Source organism: Cottoperca gobio, chromosome 5 (genome assembly GCF_900634415.1).
Source record: "Cottoperca gobio chromosome 5, fCotGob3.1, whole genome shotgun sequence".
Taxonomy (NCBI): domain Eukaryota; kingdom Metazoa; phylum Chordata; class Actinopteri; order Perciformes; family Bovichtidae; genus Cottoperca; species Cottoperca gobio.
In genome coordinates this window covers 21542715-21566851 of record NC_041359.1, presented here as the reverse complement: position 1 = coordinate 21566851, position 24137 = coordinate 21542715, and the positions used below count along the sequence as shown (strand labels likewise).

The 24137-nt window shown below is 40.8% G+C and overlaps 2 protein-coding genes and 1 long non-coding RNA gene across 4 annotated transcripts; 1 reads left to right on the top strand and 2 right to left on the bottom strand.

Annotated features, from left to right (window-relative positions):
• Positions 1 to 425: 425 nt before the first annotated feature.
• znfx1 (zinc finger, NFX1-type containing 1) lies at positions 426 to 15576 on the bottom strand. Its single transcript, XM_029431739.1, is given in 18 exon segments — positions 426 to 922; positions 924 to 3346; positions 3648 to 3743; positions 3909 to 4019; positions 5949 to 6116; positions 6893 to 7025; positions 7471 to 7610; positions 8336 to 8568; positions 10443 to 10560; positions 10740 to 10883; positions 11080 to 11228; positions 11490 to 11621; positions 11746 to 11984; positions 12881 to 12987; positions 13546 to 13725; positions 13868 to 14220; positions 14506 to 14728; positions 14970 to 15576. Coding segments are annotated over 18 exon segments (5502 nt in total). The 5' UTR covers positions 15498 to 15576; the 3' UTR covers positions 426 to 897.
• Positions 15577 to 17542: 1966 nt separating this feature from the next.
• Positions 17543 to 19575, bottom strand: LOC115007849 (uncharacterized). Its single transcript, XR_003832235.1, has 2 exons — positions 19453 to 19575; positions 17543 to 17753 (listed from the first exon to the last, which is right to left on the bottom strand). It is a non-coding gene; the product is annotated as an uncharacterized LOC115007849 (long non-coding RNA).
• On the top strand, positions 19207 to 23778 carry tbc1d20 (TBC1 domain family, member 20). Of its 2 annotated transcripts, XM_029430877.1 has the most exons (8): positions 19207 to 19273; positions 19553 to 19738; positions 19919 to 19999; positions 21095 to 21281; positions 21447 to 21548; positions 22182 to 22323; positions 22615 to 22793; positions 23034 to 23778. In XM_029430877.1, exons 1-8 carry the CDS (start codon positions 19222 to 19224, stop codon positions 23296 to 23298), a joined length of 1194 nt encoding a protein of 397 aa, XP_029286737.1. In that variant the 5' UTR covers positions 19207 to 19221; the 3' UTR covers positions 23299 to 23778. The 2 variants fall into 2 exon arrangements, with proteins under 2 accessions (XP_029286737.1, XP_029286736.1); XM_029430876.1 differs by lacking the exon at positions 19207 to 19273 and having other exon boundaries at positions 19599 to 19738; positions 19924 to 19999; positions 23034 to 23777.
• The last annotated feature ends 359 nt before the right edge of the window (positions 23779 to 24137 follow it).

Here is a 24137-nt window from a genome sequence, read left to right as displayed (position 1 = left end):
ATAAAGTGATGCAAGCTGTTACAAAATGCCAAACTGAAACTCAGCGACTTTGAGTCCTGTGCAATAGTGAAGAGGAATTGTAGCTATTTCAGGTTTGTTTCTTTAGCTTCAATGCCAATAATGTCCTAGACAACTGATAATGTCTTGCTGGTACAACTGAGTTGATAAATAAATATGGTTTAGTCCCTTGTGCTGTGTTTATGTGCCTACATTAGCTTTTCTACATGTGCATCTTGTAGCAGCAATACAAGTTTATATGTTAAACAGTACTGCTAAGCTTAATATTCTCAGCCTATTGGAAACAAATAACAAATACAAACACATACAGTTTAACCCCAATTATATTTTCAGAAACCTGCTATTTGAAGGCACTGCTGTCATTTCTCACATTATGGCATGCGTGTAAAATCAAGACAAGAATGGGCTTATAGATTCAAACACCTTTTATGTAATTTGAACACATTGCAAGCATGATAACTATCTAAGTCATTTCTCAGTTTTGTTTTTACAGTCTTTTACTGCCACCTATTGTTAAGGCACAGGACAACTGTTACTTAGTTACATCCATCAGTTGTTCCCTGACTTGCTAAAGATCTTAGTTATATACTTTCTGCAGCAAAGCATTTTTTTTTTTAAAGGAAGACATGTTAAAACTTCCAACAACAAAAGTAGCAAAATAATTGTATTTGGGTAAAAAACATTAATAGTATTGGTAGAACTACTGAAGTCTCCAAGGGTTTTTCAAAGTAAATGTCATGTAAGAAGATCATCAGTCACTTTTGTTGAGATCCCAGTAGAGAAGTCCAGCATGAATTAAAGCATGAACATAAAATAATAACTGATCGCAAACAGCAGTCTGGAATGATTAGGCAACAACAGACTTCTCCAAGATGGCTTTCAGAAGTCGAGTTGATCAAAAGAAGTTGTTGTTTTGAGGCCAAGAAGGCCGCAGTGCCCCATCCATCTCTGAGGCCACTTGGTTGCCATCTGCCAGTCTGTGATTGCCCCCACCAATAGTAGCTTTACAATCCGGGCATTGTCGACTCTCCATAGCCCCTCCACACTCTGTTATAACATAGACATGGCCATTAGGACATTTGTGCCAGTGTCCAGACGCAATATTCATGGCCGAGACGATCATCTTTCTCTCCTCATCATTGATCCCCAAGCCTGTGAGTGGAATCTTGTTGTCTAGTTCCTTCATGGCTTTTTTCACTCTGTCCTCATCTTGCTCAGTGAATTGGACAAACCTTTCCAAAACCTCTCTTATTGTTTGTACCTCTGATTGAATGTTGTCACTTTGTCCTTGTCTGTCCGCCATGTGGCAACGGGCGTTGAGTTCAGTCAGGAGGGTGAGTCTCTGTAGTTCTCTCTGCAAATCAAAGACCTGCTGTTCTGTGAAATGTTGCCGCTGGTTAATGAGCCAGCGCACAAACTCCTCAACATACTCTCCTAATGTCAAGCGATGCATGGCTGACATTTTCTCGCTTTGGATCTCCATCAGCTTTGCAACTCTCAATAGGAAATCCATCTTGTTTTTCAGGATCCACAGATCTTTTGCTGTGAGATGCAGTTGTCCCAGTCTCTCATTAATACCCATGTAGACCACTTGGTCATGCATTTTATAGAGGATATGGTTTTCCTTCCACTCATTTTGAAGGGCCTTCCTTTCTTTTTCAATATTTGCCTGATTCCCATTTATCTTAGCCTTTACCATCTCTATCTCAGCGAGACAGCGGTTGATGTGAGATCCATAGCGCAGATTCTTGCGGATTGGGGCTCGACATTTAGGACATTCCTTCAGTTTTATGGCCACCTGCTCTCCTTCATTTGCCTGCTGGTTGTCGTCCGTCCCCATGTAATGGTCCATGGCTGTGTATTCAATGATGTGTCCACAGTCTTCTAGCAGAATGAAGTAAGCCTCGGGCTCATCCTCAGTGCCGAAGAAAATCTCTGTGACAGCATCGTGATGACAGATGCGACATTTGCTTGGACATTTGTCTCCACACAGACCTATGCAAGGGTGGCCGCAATCCAGGGTCTTGGCACAGGGTCGGGTGCATGGCGGACGATTGCATGGCTCATGGCAAAGCTTACTGCAGCTTTGGTGAGGGCACTGCCAAGCGCAGGGCTCAATGCACGGAGCACAGGTCTGTCCACATGGCTTCATACACTTGCTGTGCACGCAGAAATTCTCACATGGTTTCTGACAGGGGGGGCAATCAAGAGTGCAAGGCTCCCTGCACTTGTGAGAGCAAATCAGGAGACGCTCACAGGCGTGAGAGCATGCGTAATGGAACCGTCCCTGATTACACCGGCCACACGTACCTTTGCACGCATGGCCACATTTTAGCTGTTCCTCACAAGGGGTCCTACAGTTAGGCTTCTCCATGCGAGTTTTGTAAAAGCACGCGTCTTCCTGGCTGTGGCCGCACTTTAGTTTTAAGGTGACCTTCTTTTTGCAAAAAGGAGTGCATGGTTCTCCACACAATGAATCACATGGATGTTCACAGTGAAGCAGCTTCTTGCAAGGCTCCTGGCATACATATGTCTCCGGGTCCTGGTGGCAGGGAACCATCTGTGTGTGTTGACACCTGGTTATGATCTTCTCAACCTTCTCTCGACATTCCTTTTGGCATTTTATATGGCACAAAAGTTTGCACCTGTGTCCCAGATCACATAAGATCTTCTGGCACTTCTTCTGACACAGGTACTGCTTGTGCTCGGGGTCGTAGGGGTGGCAAGCCCTTGAGCAAACATGGCCACAATCCAAACGGAACTCACAAGGCTTGGTGCAGCCCCCCTCTGGGGCTTGTTTGAAATCCTCAGCACAAGACGCTTTTACCTGTCGCTCTGGATGATTCTGACAGCACAGGGTTAGAGCATTCCCAATCTGGTCCTTCTGCCTCAAGGTGTGGAAGATGTTGCTCCACAGTTCGATTTTGCTCAGCATTTCACTGTTGCCAATACAGTAGAGACCTTTCTTGGCACGAGACAAGGCAACACAGACGCGATTGGGAATATTCAAAAAGCCAACCTTACCCTGCATGTTGCTGCGGACCAGAGACAACAAGACAATGTCATTCTCTTCTCCCTGGTACTTGTCCACTACGTGCACTTTGACCCCTGTGAACTCTTTGGCAGGCATGAGGTTGCGCAGGCAGTAGAGCTGTCCAGTGTAAGTTGTGAGGATAGTGATTTGCTCTGGTTTGTAGTCCTGAAGGATAAGATAGCGGCAAAGAGAGACTACAAATTCCGCCTCATGTCGGTTCTGATGGCTTTTTCCGTCTTTGATCTCTTCTTCTCTGTGGTTGTGCTCCACAAAGAATAAATTGGTAGTAAGGCCCTGTAAGACATCATTTATGGAAAATGTTCTGTTATTCTTTGATATTTATCATATTCTTCTGAATATTGTATACAGAGCACGATTTTGAATCTCTCTGTCTCTCTCTCTGTCTCTCTCTCTCTCTCTCTCTCTCTCTCTCTCTCTCTATATATATATATATATATATATATATATACATATTTAAAAGTGTAATAGACTATGCAGAGACTTTTTCTATCCATGCAGGCACGTAAACAGATATTCACTGATGAGAAAAACAAGCAGAATGGAGACACAGCAGGAGATCAAATGAAATACGCACCTTGATGTTGTCGTATTCCAACACGGAGGGATGGTTTTCCAGCTCTGTGTAGATGTGTGGGGTCAGAAGACGGGCGATTTCTGGCCTCATTCGATGCTGGAGAAGAAACACAAACATAAAACACAGATAAGCACAATACAGATACATTACATAGGAATAAATGCTGTAAATAAACTGTTTTGTCTAAACACGTCTACATTGTATAAATTGATAGGATCCTGATATAAGATTAAAACATAAAAAAGATGCAGAAACACAAACCTGATAATTAAGTCTGACATAGGGAAGTCCCATCAGCACCAGCCTCTCAAACATGGACATCTCCAGGTTGAAATTTCTCGCAAGTTCATATACTGTGGCATTGGGGCGCAGCTAGAGGAAAAATCACATGTTCATCATATGCTTTAAACACTTCAGTTTGCATTTATTATTAAGGAAATGAATGGCTTAGTTTTTACTTTCTGTACAAGAGAGATAGTGGTTTTCTTGTGGCCTTTATGATCAATATAGTATTTTAATGCAAGTTTTGTCATTGCTCTAAAGATTTTTCCAGCTTTCGGCTTTTTCCATCCAGTGGTGATTAAGTTCATTTGGCAGGTTTACTGTCTTATATTAGCATATTTAAAGAGCCCTCGATCATAACCATGCCAGTGAAGAATAGAGGGATGACCTTCATGGCTACATGCCTAAGGTGATCAGACCATTAGCAGTTATGCAAATGCTAGTGAATACTTATTACCTAGTCCCTATACACAGGTAGGATCAACCATCTATATAGAAGTAAGCCTAAAAGCGATAAACAATATATTGCTATGGGTTTCTGCTTTAGTGTGCCGGGATGGGATTGTCCTTTTAAGTTTTTTGCGGTTTTGTCTGTACAGTATGTGCAAGTGTTTGCGTGTAAGTGTGTCTGTCTCTGTATGTGTGTGTGTGTGTGTGTGTGTGTAAACCTAATTTAGCTAGAGGACAGAGTGTGATTGTGCATGTATGTGGGAGGGGTGTGGGGGAGGCAAGACAAATCCTAGTATAAATGTGAAGCATTGTGTTCTGCTCGATTCAACACCAAACCTGTGATTAATGAACAGTACAACAATGCCAAAGCTTATTTTACTTGGAAAGTGTGATCCATCCAGTACATGCACAGATTCAAAAACAAAGCTGTGAGTACTTGTTCATAGAATCAAAATAAAACATACTACCAAATGGCTTTAAACCCGGCTTTGAGGTCTTGAAAAGCGCTATATAAATTAATGTATTATTATTATTATAAAACAAGTAAACTACCCATAGCTGTACTATCAGAAATGAATATATGTTTGTATTCAATTTTATTTTTCTCTGTAATAATAATAAAAATAATCGTAATTTTAAGAGCACTTATCAAACAAAGTACAAAGTTCTTCAATAGGAATCAAAGGAATACAAAATACATGTAATCAGTACTCAGTAAATAAGATCACAATCTCAATTTAACCTCCTGATTAAATAAAAGTATATAATACCTCATCTACCACACCTGTACTAATTAAATTGTGCAGTAGTTTAAAGTGATACATCAGAGATACTTTAATATTGATTTATTCATTTTGTACATTAAATTGCATTCACTTATATAAAACAGTGAAGGGAGCCTCGGGCACACTGGTAAAATTACTTTTTATATTAATCCCATGTACCTGATGTATAAAAAAAACCAATCACCATTGATTTCCAACCCCGGGTTACAACAAATGCAACATTGTCAAGTCAACCTCTATTTTGAATTCCATTCTTATCCGTTCAGTGAAACTTTAAAAAGGAAGTCATGTTGTTTGTATATTCAAAATGCATGCATACATTCATGCAGTAAAGACAGCACAACGAGCGAATATTAGAAAAAGGAACAGACAGAAGTTACACGGCAAGAAGAGACCAGGACAAGAATATTGAGATGTGTGATGTACTTGTGTTTGCATGCTGCAGATTGCTAGACAGGCTGCCTGTCCATATGTCCTTGGCAGGCCCTGACAAGTTGTTGTAATAGTCTACTGATGTCCAGCATACCACTCGTCAATCTTCTCTATCTTTTGTAATGGCTGGCATGGGATGTTTCTTTGCCATTTCCCCCCCCCCCCCCCCAAGGCAACATGCACAGACATACGGACAACCACACAAATACACAAAATCCCTCATGACAGGCTGTCCTTTCAATTTTCACCTAATCATGCATCAAAAAGGATGATGGCTTAATAAATTACACCGGCGCACAAACTGTTGTGCGGACTTTTAATGAGACGGCATCGAGAGCTTTAGGAATCTTACCTGCTGGTGGTCTCCGATGAGGATGAGGTGTTGGCATGCTTGGCTCAGTGTGGTGATGGTGTGGGCCTCGAAAACCTCTGCAGCCTCTTCCACAATCACCAGACACGGACGCACTTCCTGCAGAACTTTACGGAACTTGGCTGCTCCTGTTGTTGTCATGCCAATAACCTGATGGACATTATATGTGTTGATCTACACACCTCTGCAATTTTTTATGATTTTTATTATCAATTATATTACCACAAACGATTATATTGCTGCCTGCCTTTGCAAGTATAGCATTCATTTTACTGCCAGCCTGTTTAATGAGGTTAGGACTTTTTGGGGAGGCTTATGCCAATAAACTACAGTGCCAGCTCCCGTACATGTTGTCGTATCTGAGCGCCTCGATTTGCCCCGCAGTTCTTACACGTACATGTATTGTTCCACACGCACTATTCCCTTTAAGTCCACAGTAGATTTATTTCACAGTCCTTCATTTGATATTGAGGGAAATAGTCTTATTCACTTTCTTGCTGGGAGTTAGATGAGATGATTGATGCCACTCTAATGTCTGTACAATAAATATGAAGCTACATCCAGCAGCCAATTAGCTTTGCTGGGAACAGGAGGAAGAAAGCTAGCCTGGCTTGTCCAAATGTAACACAATCTGGCTAAGGCTCGCCGATTAACACATTATATGTTGTTTGTCTAATCAGCACAAAACCACCAGTGTAAAAGTGGCAGGTTGCAGTTTTATGGGGGGGGGGGGGGCACAGTGTCTTGGCTGGACACAGTACAGCCTGGCAACCTCACCTTAGTATCATCGTTCATATATACATATATATATATATATATATATATATGTATATTGAGTGTTGCACAAATTGTGTTGATGTTTTGCCTAAACGAGGATCTACGGTCTACATACCACATACTTAATCACTACTGCAATTAAACTGTACCGTGGCTTCCTTGAGGAGATGGAGGTTCTCGTGGCGTTTTACATCGGCCAATCTGTCCACGGCGTTCTGATAGGCCCGTTCAAACTTCAGGACTTCGGTGGAAAGTTCTACCCGGTAACGTGCCACCCACAACCTGCAGACACGGAGCAAATTGATATTAATTCAAACACTGCGACAACTGACTCAATTATCTGGGAAGCCAGAAGACTCTCTGACGCTCTGCATCTGGAAGTATATTTAGAGCCGGCGTTTAGAGAAAATATGACGCTTTGGCACTTGATATTACTGTAAGTACAATTATGGCAAGACAAATCCTACCTGTCTTGTAAGGAAATTGCCCTATTTGTTAGTTTAAATGATGATTACGTAATTAATGTAATCAAGAGTCCTTACAGTCTTGGATCTCTGAGGTGAGAAGATCCTTTTCCTGTTAATTAGTTGACTTAATTATACACACTGGGAATTGAATAGGACACAAGATGAAGGAGGGAAGCAGGACAGAAATGGAAGAAAAGTACTAGTGATGGAAAGTAAGATATGAAAGGCTGTAAATCAACAAAGAAAAGCAGCAGACTTACCGATACAGTCTCCATCTGTCTGGCTGGCTAAGGGTCCAAATATCCAAGACAGCATCTTCCTCTTCTTCAGTCATGGCCGAGCTCTTCCCCAGCTCTTTCACAATTTTGTTCTTCATCTTTTTCTTCTGGGCCCGTTGCATCTGTGCAGATCAGACTTTTTTAACTTCAGACCCCTCTGTCCAAACACTGTTTAAATACTAGCTCATCTCTTTAATTGAAATAGATTCTTGACCTTTTCTTAGTCCGTTTCCAAATTTGACATTAAAAGGGGGGGCAGCTGAAGTCTAATGGAGGGCGAAGTGTGACAAGGCAGCAGCGTGATACAGAAGCAGTGCATTTAGCTATGTTGTGGGGAAAACAGGAATGTTTGGAACATAAAAAAAAAAGAAATGCATTCAGCACATACAGTATATTAAACCTCAAGGACACACATTTCTGTAAGAAACCTTTAAAAAGGGGACATTTTATACTCATTTTCAGGTTCATACTGACATCTTAATATTCCAAAAACACAGTATTACTCATACTGTGTGTCTGAATACTCGTATTCACAATCAATCTAGAACGCTTCATTTTAGTGCCTGTATTTTTAAGCATCCCTCCGAAAAAGCCCAGTCCGCTCTGATTGGCTGCGAGAAAGATCCCAAAACTCACTGGGTTACTTTATTTCAGTTTGTGTGACACTCAGTTTTTCCTAATATGTCCCCTTTAAGTGCAGTGCCGTTCTATTGGACAGCTCTTAGACATACTGTCAACCTGTGCACAGATCTACTCCTCCATCCTATTTCTCCAAATACTGTAATATATATTAACAGCGTAGGATTCCAAAATTGTCAAACTCGCAAAATGTTACACTTTATGTTACCTCCCATCCGTCCTCGCTCTCCTCAGCCTCTATTTCATCTTTATCCAGGTTCATAGCCAGCATCAGGTCCTCTACTGCTCTCACAGCCTCCTCCGCCTCTTCTTTCCTTCTGCCATCTCTGCCACCTCTGGGACCCATGTTGTCTTCAATAATCCGCTCCGCCTGGATCAGATCGGCTTCCTCTGCGATTTCAATGAGGTCGTCCTCAACATCCAACTCCATCGCTTCCTCTGCTGCTACAGTATATCCAACACATTGCAGTAAGAATCAGTATGGGAACGACTTTGTTCACCAGTGCAATGTAAAGTAGTCAGAATTTCATTGACTACTTATAAAGTTGCATGGAGTGTACACAACAAACAAAAAGGTAAAGAAAGACATCAGACTGTACAGTCCGTGATGAATGGTACAAGACTTGTGCTTTGTATAATCTTCAGCTACTGAAATGGTCCATCTGAACTAGGTGCCGGGTTATCTATTATTGTTTAGCTGCAAAATCCAGCTGGAGCCATTTTTGGAGTTCATGAGAGTTCATTTCAGCTGATTTAGAGACTGTTGACATGGAGCTGCAAGGGCTACCTAGCTGAGTGGCCCGTGTTCACACAAACTGCTGTGGACTGGGCGTAAACATATAATCACAGTCGCCCTAAACATTTGTAAACTGTAAAAGACATAGCTAAAAAAAAAACACTGGTGCTGAACATATCAATTTAGAATTTAGAAGAAGAAGGAGCTTCCACTTCACTAAAGTTATATTTTCCATTTCCGCACATATTTACCACAAATCAATGTATTTAAATTGAGGTAATTTCGAATAAGCTTTATGATAAGATGCTCTTCTTTCTAATTGTTATAAATGCAATCCATCTTTAATGCTCTATCAGTTATTTATATCAGTATGTAATGGTGCAAGTAAAATGGTAATGACAGTACAGGTCTTATGTATCCCTTTGACGTCATTACCTCTTTAATAATGTGAGGATTTTACCCGGTCAAGGACATTTGTTCACTGCATCCCAACAATAGCGAGGTGAAGCAGCTTTACAAATAAACAAGACTACATGTTCTGTTATCACTTATCAACATGTGGAAAGCTACGATGCAAATTGATCAGAGTAAATGAGAACAGTCGTAAACCGCTTTGTGGAGAGAATCTTGTGTTCTTAAAATGATGTATGCACTATAATATAATATAATAATACTAATAATAAGCTTTATTTCTATAGCACCTTTCATACAAGAATAGCAGCTCAAAGTGCTTCACAGCAAAAACATAACAATTAGTACAAGGACAGAGTAAGAGCATTTACAGTACAATAATCACAGTGTAGATGTACATGAGTCTGAAGTACCATTATAAAAATAGCAGAAATAAAATAGTATAAATAGCAGAATTAAAATAGTATAAATAGCAGAATTAAAATAATATAAAATAGCAGAATTAAAATAGTATAAATAGCAGAATTAAAATAGCATAAATAGCAGAATTAAAATAGTATAAAATAGCAGAATTAAAATAGTATAAATAGCAGAATTAAAATAGTATAAAATAGCAGAATTAAAATAGTATAAACAGCAGAATTAAAATAGTATAAATAGCATAATTAAAATAGTATAAAATAGCATAATTAAAATAGTATAACATAGCAGAATTAAAATAGTATAAAATAGCAGAATTAAAATAGTATAAATAGCAGAATTAAAATAGTATAAATAGCAGAATTAAAATAGTATAAATAGCATAATTAAAATAGTATAAAATAGCATAATTAAAATAGTATAAAATAGCAGAATTAAAATAGTATAAATAGCAGAATTAAAATAGTATAAATAGCAGAATTAAAATAGTATAAATAGCAGAATTAAAATAGTATAAATAGCAGAATTAAAATAGTATAAATAGCAGAATTAAAATAGTATAAAATAGCAGAATTAAAATAATATAAAATAGCAGAATTAAAATAGTATAAAATAGCAGAATTAAAATAGTATAAACTATCATAGTTATAGTTTTGTTTAAAAGGTGCTGTTTTCAAACTATCAGTGAAAAACAAAAAGCATTTATCAGTCACTCACACTGTTTCAGTGGAGCACCGCTCAGCCTTACCTTCAGCTCTATCTGCATCCTCTGCCTCCCTCTGCAGGAAGGCAGCGGAACTCAAACTGAACCACTTTACGATCAGACTGGACTTCTTCTCGCTGTAGGTCGCAAAACCATCCAGTGTCTACAAAACATTTAACAAAACAGAAACTGATGAGTTTGTGCAGTCTTCATGTATTCTGTCTTGCTCAGTTTATACACACACACACACACACACACACACACACACACACACACACACACACACACACACACACACACACACACACACGCACACGACATGTTTGTGTTTTATTTCCTCACAGGTGGTGCGTGCAGACTTTCCCAGTGTCTTGGTGAAATAAACTTCTGCAGGAAGATTTCACGCAGGATGCCTTTCAGAGAACACTCCAGCTGCATACTCTTACTCTGGATCCCCCGCTCCTCCTGACACAGCTCCTTGTAGATCTGTCAAACGGGTCATCAATACAGAAATCATACACAACTTGTAGAGCCGAGTGTACTGAGAAGCCTAACTGGCTGAATTATTAGGAAACCTATTCTCAACACATTGCTACTGTATGAATGAGATACATTAAGTGTGGAGCAACTTGAAGCATCAAGTTAAGTTCTCACTGCAGGTCGGGCAGCATGAGGAGCTCACCTCATTAAATGCAAAACGCAGATGAGACGGCAGCGATCGTCTGAAGTTAGGCGAGCGGGTCAGCTCCCTTAGATTGAACCGCTTCAGGATCTCACTGTTGCTGCGGCCTCCTACTCTCACTATTCCATCTTGCAGAAATGTATGAATACCTTAGATTTAAAGATTTAAAGAGGAAAAAAAAACCAGAACGTTTATTTGTCTTACATCGCCCATTCAAGGTCACGGTTTAAAAACAGGACAAATAATCAGATAAAACTTTGTTAGATGTGGAAGTAGACGTCTTTGGCCTATTATGAAAAGGTTCAGCATAGATACATCACCCTTTGTTGATAAGGAGGCAGTGTTTTTAAATCCCAAACCACTCAAACAACATGTAAAATAGATCTGATATTATTGGATATACTGCTTACCCTCAAGGAACTGATCCAGGGCATGGTTAGTGTAACACACTACCAGCATCGGAGCCGTGCCCAATATATCTCTCCAGAGAGGCTGATTGGTCAACAGAGCTTGAGCAATCTTAAGGCCGACATAAGTTTTTCCTGAAAACATAGGAAGATGCCTGATTTGAATGCGTTAGTGGATTTTATTTGTCATTTTAAGAATGTGTGAAATACATTGATGGCATCCTTCCGACAATGGCTTTTATCTTTTTTTATGTCTCACCAGTGCCAGGAGGTCCCTGTATGATGGTCAGCTCCTTTGTGAGGGCAAGCTGGAAGGCTTTCATCTGAGACTCATCCAGCCCCAGCTTGTCCATCTCGGGCCAGGCCTGTGCATCCAGGCTGTGAAAGGGCTTCATGCTGTCCTTATGGTCGGGCTGAGCAACAGCTGACAGGTCATAAACATCTCTTAATTGCAGGTAAGCTGGGGGTCGCACATTTTTGCTGCATTCCACGATGTACCTAGAGCCATTACGGATAGGATTACATATTTTAGCAGTGGTGGAAGAAGTACTCAGACAGTTTATTTAAACATAGTAATACCACAGTGTAAAAGTATTCTGATAAAAGTCTTGCATTCGAAAAGAACTAGCATCAAACTATACTTAAAGTACACATGCAGACTGTTCTAATTATTGATGCATTAATATGCAGTTTTTAATATATATATACTGGTTAACTTTCACCAATAATCAATAAGGTCTTATCTTTATCCAAAATAATACATCACAATTTATTTTTTGATAATATTTTGTATTATTTAAAGTAACTAAAAAGGTATCAAATAGGTGTAGTTGATCTCCAGATGCCCCCCAGCTGAAGTAGGGGGTCTTTAAGGATTTACTAGGAAAAGCTGGATGATGGTTGCCCTCTATGCACGACAACACTGACACAAATTAGCATCTAACACTAAGCAAAGCATAAATAGATAAAAAGAAGAATTGTTTTGGATATATGAAACTCCCATGATGCACTTCTGAAGGCGAAACCTGTGTTTCAGGAAGTCACAAGAGAAAGGTCTGGGAGACAGATGGCCAACAAAGTGTCTCATTTCATACTTTGTGGTATCTATGAAGGGCACCGGGAGTGCAGACAATAACAAAAAAAAAACTTCTGAACTCATCCATGCGTGATAGCTGTTTGGGAATACTGTGGCGATATAATTAACTCGTGCCAATTAAAAGCGTGATTGCTGAACTTGCTTTGTACCATTTCTCCCTTGCTGCCCTTTGAAAAATCCACTTATGAAAGTGCTGTGGGATTATATAAAATCTGTGACCTTGACGGTAAAATGTGAAACTTCCTCCACAGCACACAAACACACGAGACACACACACACACACAAGACACACTCCTACCTCTGAAAGGGCATGTTGTCCTCCTCCTGCTCCTGTAGGCCCTCTAGAACATATCGATAGGCCTCAAAGTAGGCAGTGGTCTCAATCATCAGGAAGGATTGATCTTTCTGTGAGATGAGATACGTTTAGCTCTTTGTATAAACATGCATTCCCCCACCCTGCGTGTTGATTACCTTATGTTGTGGAGCTGTACAGTTTTACCAAGGTGTTGTTTTTTTTATATTTTCTCCATTTATATAAGTGAAGTATTTTAACCAGTGGTGGAAAGTAACTAAGTACATTTACTTCAGTACATTTACTTCAGTACAATTTGAAGGTACTTTACTTGAGTGTTTCCATTTCCTGCTACTTTATACTTCTAGTATTCTAGTATTCAGATGCAGATATTGCTCTCCACAGCAAAATATAATCAATAAATAATTGATCATGTATTATTATTATTATTATTATTATTATTATTATTATTATTATTATTATTATTATTATTATTATAGGTTAAGATCAAACTTTATTGATCCCTTGGTAAAATTCTCCGGCTACACAGTAGTATATATAATTAATATAATATAAGCTCCACCATTGCAAGCCGTGACATCACATTCCGCAACTGCATTCATTCTGGCCCCTCATGCACAACGGTTGCACACAATGTACTGCCCCCCCACCTCAAGTTGGGCCAACTTGATTCTGCTTTCTTCAGTAAAGGCGATCTGGACCTGTCCCTTCTCCAGTCCTTTGGGATCCCGATCGGACACAGTCGCAAACAAGAAGCTCTCAAAATCATCACACGACAGGCAGACCAGGGAACCAAAGATCAGCCTCTTGGAGCTCTGCCAGCGCACAAACTGTAGGGTAGATTGTGAACATACATGTTATGTCTTTGCATTTGCCATTCAATGAGCAAAACACTGTTGTACCTCTTTAAGAATGTGCGTGATTGTATTAGGCAAATGTGGTACAAACATCTAAATCCATCCAGAGACTAACCTTAAGTGGCTGAATGTCAAACTGGACTATGTAGGCGAGGCCAGTCGGGGTGCACTTGGGCACCACCAGCTTTGTGTCTAAATACACTCTGATGTCGTCAAAGCGTTTCGTCTTCAGTGGATTATCAGTCCTTCCCCTGTCCATTTTGCTCCGAATCAAGTGCTGGATCCCCTCACGGAGTGGCCGCACAAAGTCCTCTCTCAGCAGGCGGAAGTGCGTGTCGAGGTAGATGTGAGTGTTGGTGTAGCGCTGAGAGGTGAGGTTGGGTCTGAGGAAGGGCCTGTGTTCCTGATGGAACTCCTCAGGAGTTGGGTAGATGGATATGTTCCTGAAATTTTGCTGCACCTCTTCACCTGGTTTAGAAATAGTGGGAGTGTCAGTTACTCACATATCTATACAATTGTGTGGCAATTTTCTGCAGAGTTGGCTTGAGGGGAAGGGTGTCAAAATGTTTAAAAGGTATAATGTGGGTGAAGGTAACATCTCCCATGATCCCCCCCTGCTACTTCACAACACCACCAAACTCCGTCTTTTGTTATTGTTTTGTTTGAGGAACCCCCTCGTGGCAGACAAATATCATACTGTGCGTTTAAATAACAGTAAAGATATCTATAAGAGGACATTAACTGGGTAATCACCTCCAGTGGATAGGAGGGCGTAAGTGTCCCTGCCTGAGCGCAGGGTTCCCTCTCTGGATTTCTCCTGGAGGTGCTTGATCAGAACCTTAATACTCTCCACGCTCTGCTCTATTTCAGGCTGGATGTCCACTCCTGTTGCCCTCAGGGTGCAGATGGAGGCTGGGAGCAGCGTCAGCAGCAAACTCACAGCCTGCACCGAGCTAGCAGGGAAGATGTTGATGACCTAATGAGCAAATATTGAGGATAGTTAGTTAAAGTATATTCAACTACAAGGAGTTCAACTAATAATTTAAGTATTGCTAACAGATAGAAGCATAAGCAGGCTAAAGTAATAAGGACACCTCAGTAAAAGGTATTTTCCTTTTTATTGCAAACTCACACTCTTCTTACTTTTCATGTCTCTTAATCATTCTGCTGTATTTACTAACTTATGGGTTCTTCCCTTCATTCCTTCTTTTATTTACCTCCGACATAATAGCCACGATGTTTTCCAGGTGCCGTGGGTACTGTTCCCTGCGGACGGGGTTGAACTCTGACTCCATGCCCACCAGATAGTGGGGCAGGATGGTGCGGAAGAACCCTGAATCTTTAATGATCCCCGCCAGGTGCTGCAGGGTGCCTCTGTCCGTACGTGCTTTGAAGGCTTTACTCAGCACCAGGCAGAAGAGTTCCACAAGGTCTTGCCTCATTTGTGTCCCACTCAGGACCTCTTGCAGGGCAGGTTTAGAAGACAGGGTGATAGCCACTACAGATGGATCTTTTGCAGAGAGTTCTTCCAGTGTTTTATAGCCCAGTCCATTCCCCTTTGGTGCCCCGTCTCTGCCTGTTGAATTCGATCTCCCTCCATTCATTTCTTGTCTGTCTCCAAAACCATTGCTTCCCCCCCCCCCCTCTTCCTCCTCTTCTATCCACACTATTTCCTCCTCTCCTTCCACCCATTTCTGCCACCCCCCTTCTAGCTCCTTCTCTTTCAGCTGCACCTTGCTCTCCATTTCTATTTAACCTACCTCTATCTCTCTCTGCCCGGTCTCCTCTTTCTCCGCCTCTCTCCCTCCATCCTTCTCTCTGTCTGGCTCCTCTTCTCTGTCTTCCGGCATCTCTGTTGCCCCCTCTCCCTGCATCTGCTGCTTCTCTTCCCTCTCTTCCTCTGCCTGCTCCTCCTCCTCCTCTTCCTCCCACTACATATGTTGCTCCTCTTCCTCCTCTGCCTGCGTCTGCTCCTCCTCCTCTTCTTCCATGCATCCTTTCACCTCCTCCTTCATCCATTTCCTCCCTTTCGGGTTGACTACTCCCACGGATTCTCCCTCTAGCGTTATCATTTTGGCCAGTATCAGCATCTGGGGGAAGACAGATATTCTTATGCTGAGACCTTGAAAAGTATCACATAGTTTGCTTGATTTGTACTCAAGAGTGTTGCTCGATTGCCTCTCCTGCTGTATATTCACCATTGTTTGGTCCTCTTCTGTGCGTCATTATGGTCTTGCATGTGGTAGCAGCTGAAATGTAGGTTGGAAACACAGATGAATTCTGAGTTGCAAGAAATCAGAGAGTAAAAGTGAAAAGAACAAATTTGAGCATGATCACACAATCATGTGAAGGGTGTGTAATTTATGTATTAGCAGTGGTGGAAGAAGTATTCTGGTATTTTACTTTAGCAAAAGCAGTAATACCAGTGTAAATACACTCTTACAAGAACAATTCCTGCATTCAAAGTACATACATTGAGTATTTTCATATGTCATAATGTATTAGTTGATTTATATTTAGTATTAATGATCTAAATCTGTAAAGTAACTAAAGTGTTGAAATAAATGTAGCGGGGTGACAATTACACTATTACTACCAAAATATAGTTGAGTAGAAGTAAAAAGTAAAAATGGGGAATACCCAATTGAAGGGGTCGCGGACCCCCTGTTGAAGACCTATGGCCTAAGTCATAAGAGGGTGCCCTCTCCCGGACAGTGCAGGGTAAGGCTTGCATGAGGGTGTCTAGGTTTCTGTTCACCAGAAATGGGTTGAGCTAGTCACCACATCAAAAGTCTTTTGTCACGGATCTGATTAAATACCCTGAGGCTTTACAAGTATCAACAAGCTAGAAAATGTGCCACGCCTTTTTTATTATTATCTAATTTTATTCACCATATTCTATATACTCCGGAATATGTCTTATACTGACTGAGCAATGTTTGATTATCAGTCCGGACCATCATGTATTCTCACTTCTATATTTGATCCATATGTCCATAATGAAAGAGAAAAATAACTTACCTAGACTGACTTCCACTTGATATGACAAAGCTGTACACAGGAAGCGAGACCATTTGCTAGCATTACAGCACCGCGCCTTCTCTTCTCCGTCGCTGCTCTGTCTCAGCTGTGCCTGCTGCTCACTGCTCAGGAAAGGAAGCTGCTATTTTAGTGCGTTGTCATTTTCGTTTTCGTTTCTTCAGAACAAACACCACACCCAGGGGGGTTATTGCGCAACATTTTTTTTTTAAAGAGAAACATGTATGTTTAACATCTATGCGCATATTATGCACAAATACAATACTATTCAGATTATGTGGGTATTCAACAGCTGTCCGGTTCCGCATGGGGAAGGATACTTCCCAAATAACACTTTGACGTCAAGCAGACGTCTAATCAACATGTTCTGATGAGTTTCTGACGTTTCTCAAAGACGAGATCAATCCAAAGTCAATGTCAAAATTGCATAGACATTTCAAACTATATGATAGCATCTCACATTCAAAAAATGTACCTTGTAGTTTGCCCCAATAAAACGTTTCTTACAGTGGTGTAACTGAATAAACAAACCATTGATAAACTGCCATGTAATTCAGAAATGTCTAGATTCTTACTGTAAAATAGGATATGGCTCAAATGCTTAGCAACAACTTTTGAGATCATTTGGTTTACATCAAAAGAATACCAATATATATATATATATATATATATATTGTTTAGTTATGAATACTTAAAATCAAACATTAATAAGTAACCTAAAGCTCTTCAACTAAAGACAACATTCAGGGTATGACGTGCATTATCCTTATTGTTTTAATGTACAAAGTTCAGCATCTTTAAACAAGAGCAAACAACGTGTATTTAATGCATGTTCATCAATCAATCATATTAATAGGACCTAAATCAACCCAGTCCTTGCAGGGGCATGCTTAAGGTGGACCCCCACTGCTGCTTTAATTTCACTTCTTGTGGTCTTTGAATCTCATCTCTTCAAAGCAGAGCTGGAAAGAAGAAACAAACAAATTAATATCCATCCTTACAGAGCGCCTCTTCTGATGAACACATGAACTGAAGTCGGAAGAACGACTTCCAAACTCTGGAAATCCGAGGAGCACTAAATGCAGCATTACTGTCGGCCACATCTATGTCCATTTAGCTAGCAACATCAGAAATAATCACCCTGCTTGCTAGTTATGAAGATGGGAAAAATAGAGAAATATGGGTACATGGGTACTTCCCGGCCCCCAGTTTGTGTACAAATACGAAAACCCGCCATGTTATTTCAAACTCAACAGTTTAGCATTAAAATGATATAAGCATAATGTCTGTACAAATCGTTTTTATTTGAAATGTGAGTGTTTTTTCAAACCCACCTGCATACTACATGCACATACTCGTATATTAAAATACCTACCTGTTGCAGCTAGACGTGGAACTGACCACATACTGCGCATGCGTTCAATCAAGGCCAAAGGAATTAGTGTCGGTGGGCAAGGAAACATAGGTTCCTGATTTCAACTCGAGGAAATGCTGGAATAAAACGTACAGTTTGCCCCTAATGGACATATACATGATAGCATATTGCGTTTAGAATAATAACACTTCTCAATAACATAATTCATGTTTAAATACGTCCCTTCACACTCATATTACAAGGTAATATAATTGTTATTTTAAACATTGTCTATTCAGTTACACCATCGCCAAACAAGTTATCCTCGAAACATTTTATTGCTGTAGCCGGTTTATAAAGTAAACATTTTTTTGTTAATGTAAAGTCTTAATCTGCAAATTAGGCCTATCTGTTTCTGTCAAACACATCACAGGTGAGGAAGTACAAAGTGCAATATTCCCCTCCCCTGTAGTGGAGTGGTCTAAGTAGGTCCAATTAAGTTGGAGTTACATAATTACACACTAAGGTGAATCGATCAGTCAATCAATAAACTAGCAAACTATACGAATGTATTATTATTATTATTATTATTATTATTATTATTATTATTATTATTATTATTATATATATATACAGCCGGGAAGGTAGACGCCTTCTCCTCGGCACCTCCCATGATCGCCGTCATCATTCAGTCTGAGCAGGGAGGCTAGCTAAAGCTGATGTATCCCATTGGTCGCTTCCGTCGATGTAAACATGTAGCCGTTTCAGTGGTGTAACCGTATTACTCTTAAGCGACGTCTCCTAATTGTTCACTACTGTCAGTAGTCCGAGTTATGATGGCTGTGTTGCTGAAAATAGCAGTTTCGGAACCAGGGCAATGTAGTGTTAGCTTGATAACTAGCTAACACTGAATAGCTAGCTAACTATCGGCTCGTGTTTGTATGAGGCTGGCCTTACTAATTAGACAGCTAGCTTCCAGTTGGCAGCCATGAAGGGCTAAATCGAGGTTAGCCAAGCAAAGATAGTAGGATGACAAGTGATTTAATCTAACAAGGACATCAAGAAGTGGAGAAACAATGAATAAATCTAGAAGTGCGGGTGCTTCGTCACCTGCGAATGGAAGACAAGGTAACGGTAACTGGCATGTTGCTAAAGTAGTTAACGTTAGCTGTCTTCATTCTGGGAAATCATAAGTTTTCGACTTCTCAGCAGCAAAACTGTCTATAACAAATGTTGTTATGTCGCTTGTTTCTATCTCTGGAGTTGACTAAATGCCCTCCATAACCTCTGCAAATGTGTTAACTTACGGTAGCGGGATGTACAAGTGACGTTAACTGTTCCCAGATAACGGTACCGTTAAGCACATGCTAACTTGCTAGTTGAACTCGGTGTTTTTCTGTGTCTCAGACTGGGATAGCAGACGGAAGAGGAAAGTTGCGGACATCACACAGGCCCTCCGTGTGAGTCCAGTCGATGTCTCTGCTTTAAGGAGGATGGCTATCAGTGAAGGAGGACTGCTGACTGATGAGATACGCTGTCAAGTCTGGCCTCGGCTTCTCAACGTCCCTCCTCACGTCTTGGAACAAGAGCCAGGTATCATGTTAGCTAACATAAGCAGAGCAATATAGGCTACATATCTATATTGCCATCGCACATACCTTCCCTTTTCCCCCACTATGCATGACACATACAGAGTCTTAGCAGGTGCAAGATATCCCACATACAGTATTTGACTAGTGTATGGTAATGCTGATGGTGACATGTCTTGTCCAGAAAAGGTAGAGCGAGAGAATAACAAGGACTACAACCAGGTACTTCTGGATGTCCAGCGCTCGCTGCGGAGGTTCCCACCTGGTGAGTAGAATGAAACCCTGTTGTGTGTATATTCCTCAGAAACACTGATGCACCTAAAGATGAACACACACACACACACACACACCACCAGGCTGTGCACCAGTCCTGGTCACCCAATCTAGACATACAAGTTAGTGTGTTGAATATACTTTATTGCAACTTGTCAAAGGGTTTTTAACAACATATTTGCTCAGAGGGGATAGTTTTTATTTGGATTGTGTTGATAATTAGTGTTGATTTCAATACCAATGCCAAATGCATTGTTTGACTGAGTAATGTAATGTAACTTAATGTCATTCACGTGAGAAAATCTGCATGTATTATCCAACAGATCAATGCAATGGCACAGCTTTGCACTGCTTGCCATTAGTGTAACTTTTGCTGGTAGTTAACTTGGCACGCAGACAAAATTCCAGAAGAGAGGCGCAGCCCTTTTGTCAACTTTGCCCTACTGGAATCTCTGCCAGTCCATCTTACTCGTATTTAAACTCTGATGCTCAAATCAAGATCTATCAATGTAACGGTAGACTTCAAGGACCTGCACCCAAAATGTTTTTCTTGTTAGAGGAGCAATATCTCCATCTCTGCCAGCTCTCATCTCAGTGAAGTTTGACTGCGATCATGTAGAAGTCAAAGAGTTCTAATTTACTAGAATTTGTTGTGTTTACTGTGTTTTGGTGGAAGAAATGCCTGGGCATTAGTATACTGTACTTTTCAGTGTCCTGTAAATATATGAATGTACCGTATTACAATTAGGTTTTATCCTGAAGTTATGGAAGTTTAGTATTTATTTCTTTGTTTGTTCTTCATCGTTCCAGCCCGTTTGACTGCTGGGTGAACCAGCAATGAATGTTGCCATTCATGCTCCTTACTTACTCGGATTATCTTCTATTTTAAAGAGGGCTATAACACAACAAGCACTGGTTCTACATGTGTTAATCATACGCCAGTATAAGTCAGCATTAACAAACTATGGCTGAATTGGGATTTCTGCACCTCCCAGATATGTTTTATGTATGGAGTCATTAATGTAGTGGCATACCCAAAGCCTCTATAAACTAACAACTGTATTTTATTTTGTGTGGACTTTTACAGGTATGCCAGATGAGCAGAGGGAGGGTCTCCAGGAAGAACTAATTGACATTATCCTTGTAGTTCTTAAGCGCAATCCCCAGCTACACTACTACCAAGGATACCATGACATTGTTGTCACCTTCTTATTGGTCCTTGGAGAGCGCATTGCAACTGCTCTTGTGGAAAAGCTCTCCACGCATCACCTCAGGTACTTACCATATGCCATCTGCAGTATATCTGATCAGTGTTGCTCTCTCTGTTATGGGTCCGCGTGTCAGAATATATAATATCCTTTCCCTTCCCTGCCCCCCACTTTCAACAATAGTCTACTGTGCATACTAAAAAGGCCACTCTGTTCTATCCTCATGTTCAGGGACTTCATGGATCCTACCATGGACAACACCAAACACATTCTTAACTATTTGATGCCCATCATCGAGAGGGTTAACCCTGAGGTGCACGACTTCATGCAACAGTAAGACTCTCTGCTGTTTTCAGTGATAACTGGCCGAATCAGATTATTTTCAGTCTCTCATTCGAGGTCACCTGTAAGAAATCCATCCTTACTTTAAACGCTAAGAATACTCAAAGGTTTCATAACCAACACAGCTTTCCCCGTGGTTATGAAATGTAATACATTTCTATCTGATCTACACATCGTTTCCGCCCATGTCTGCTTGTCTAAATTAATATATTAATCCTGCCATGACAAGAGGAGGGTTACAGTATCTATGGTGGTCGTTAATGTGAACTGTGCTATTACATTTGTGACACGACTTTAGCGGTTAGCTTCTTCAAAGTGTTAGAAAACAACTAAGATTAATGTTACTCTTCAGCGAGCTCAAATCAAAAGATGTTCATGTTATAAGTAAAAAGGTGACTTTGTGCTGACAGCGTACTGATCCTACTATTTCAACTCCAGTTACATTTGTAATGACTTAACAAAACTGGGTCAATCCACCTCTTAAAGGGGCTAACATGACTTTCCTTCTGTGTCTTTCAGTTCACCATTGTTTTAATATAAATTTCAACATTCATTGTCTCTGAAGTGGTGCATGAGCTCACGTTACAGTTCTGTGATCGCTGCCATCTATCGATTGTGTCTTAGGGCTGAGGTGGGGACAGTCTTCGCTCTTAGTTGGCTGATCACCTGGTTTGGCCACGTCCTGTCAGACTTCCGCCATGTTGTCCGGTTGTATGACTTCTTCCTGGCCTGCCATCCATTGATGCCCATCTACTTTGCTGCTGTGGTGAGTTCAATCGGCACTTTACTGATTTTTAACTAACTTTTCCTACGGTGTGATTTTTACGAGACCTTGGGAAACCTATCAAGATAGAAAGAAAAGTATTTGGTGTCAATGCATACGAGGTGTACCAAGATCTTTGTGTTGAATAACTGTATATATTTAAGTAAGGGCAGCTAAGGCTCATTGAGGTTACACTTGTATTTATCAACATGCCCGAATAACAAGTGTTCTTCATCATGCCTGTTCAGTTATCCATGTGTAATAACAAATGTGTTATTGGTATTTGTGTTGCAGATCGTACTGTACAGGGAAGAGGAGGTGTTAGAGTGTGAATGTGATATGGCTATGGTTCATCACCTGCTGTCTCAGATTCCTCAGGATCTGCCATATGAAACGCTCATCAGCCGAGCCGGAGACCTCTTCGTCCAGTTCCCTCCCTCTGAAATGGCCAGAGAAGTTGCCTCGCATGACAGGTACTCGACTCCTTAGGGTTTCCATCTTGCTTTCTTTTTTTTTTTTTATAAAAGCCTCAGTGGTAAGAATCTTGCCTTTCTCTGCTACCACACTTGCACTCTGAAATATGAATATTATTTTATATAACAACAATCACTTTCTTCTACTTCTCAACTCCAGTTGCTCACTGTTCTTTCATTAACACTTAGACTTTTGTTTTCTCTTGCTCTCTCCCTGTATCTGTCTCTTTTCCTCCTAAGCATGGCTGCCTCTACCTTTAAGGACTTTGACCTTGCGTCCACTCAACAGCGACCAGACTCTGTCCTCCGTCGCCGACGCAAGCAGAAACAGGCCGCACTGGAGAGATCGGCGGCGAACGCAGTAGTGACGGTGAACCGACCTTCAGTCTCACGGCGGTTTGTTCGACTGGCTGTCATGGGGCTCACGGTGGCTTTAGGGGCGGCTGCTCTCGCTGTGGTCAACAGCGCCCTGGAGTGGGCACCAAAACTGGACTTGTTTCCCTGAGCTGCTCCTCTTTCACCTCCTACACACTAAACATATATGTCCATGACTGAATCTAGCTGGTGGTTTTGTTTCCAAGAAACTTTAATCCGTGAAACCAGAACCCACGCAGTCGATAACACTGTCTACAGTGTACTCTCTAAACCGACTCCTGAAGAGCACGCACCAGCAGCACCGCTGGTGTTCTCGAAGTAAGCGTTCATCGTGTTATAATGAAGAGACTCTTTTTATAAGAACTATTACCGATAGTGTCATTGTTAAAAGTTTATTTATATTTGGTAATAGGATAATCTGATATATGCTGAAATATTGGGGGGGACTCGCTACACTTGAAACTGCTGCCAATTAATATAGAGCTGGAGTGAATGTACGAGAGTGTGTGTGTGTGTGTGTGTGTGTGTGTGTGTGTGTGTGTGTGTGTGTGTGTGTGTGTGTGTGTGTGTGTGTGTGTGTGTGTGTGTGTGTGTGTGTGTGTGTGTGTGTGTGTGTGTGTGTGTGTGTGTGTGTGTGTGTGTGTGTGTGTGTGTGTGTGTGTGTGTGTGTGTGTGTGTGTGTGTGTGTGTGTGGTCGCAACCCATTTCTATTTGATACCTGGACTGGGACCAAATAGAGGATTGTTAGAATCCTTATAGTTTACCGTTTCTTCATTTTTAGATGGGTTTAGGTTGTTTAGGTATATGGTCATGACACAGGCACTTTTTACGGTCACTCATTTTATTATGTTTTCATTCATTTAGTCACTTTTCAGTTGTTCAAAACCTTTTTACTTAGAAAATTAGAAAGTTATGTCAAAAGCACACATTTTAAATTTGGCTCATGGTTTGGGGGGGCCAGCTCAACGT

Bases quoted from the DNA above. Each gene is read 5' to 3' on its own strand.
- tbc1d20 (XM_029430877.1), top strand. From the start codon at position 19,222: ATGAATAAATCTAGAAGTGCGGGTGCTTCGTCACCTGCGAATGGAAGA. The intron at 22,324-22,614 runs GTGAGTTCAATC...TTTGTGTTGCAG, and splicing joins CCATCTACTTTGCTGCTGTG to ATCGTACTGTACAGGGAAGA. The intron at 22,794-23,033 runs GTACTCGACTCC...TTTCCTCCTAAG, and splicing joins GAAGTTGCCTCGCATGACAG to CATGGCTGCCTCTACCTTTA.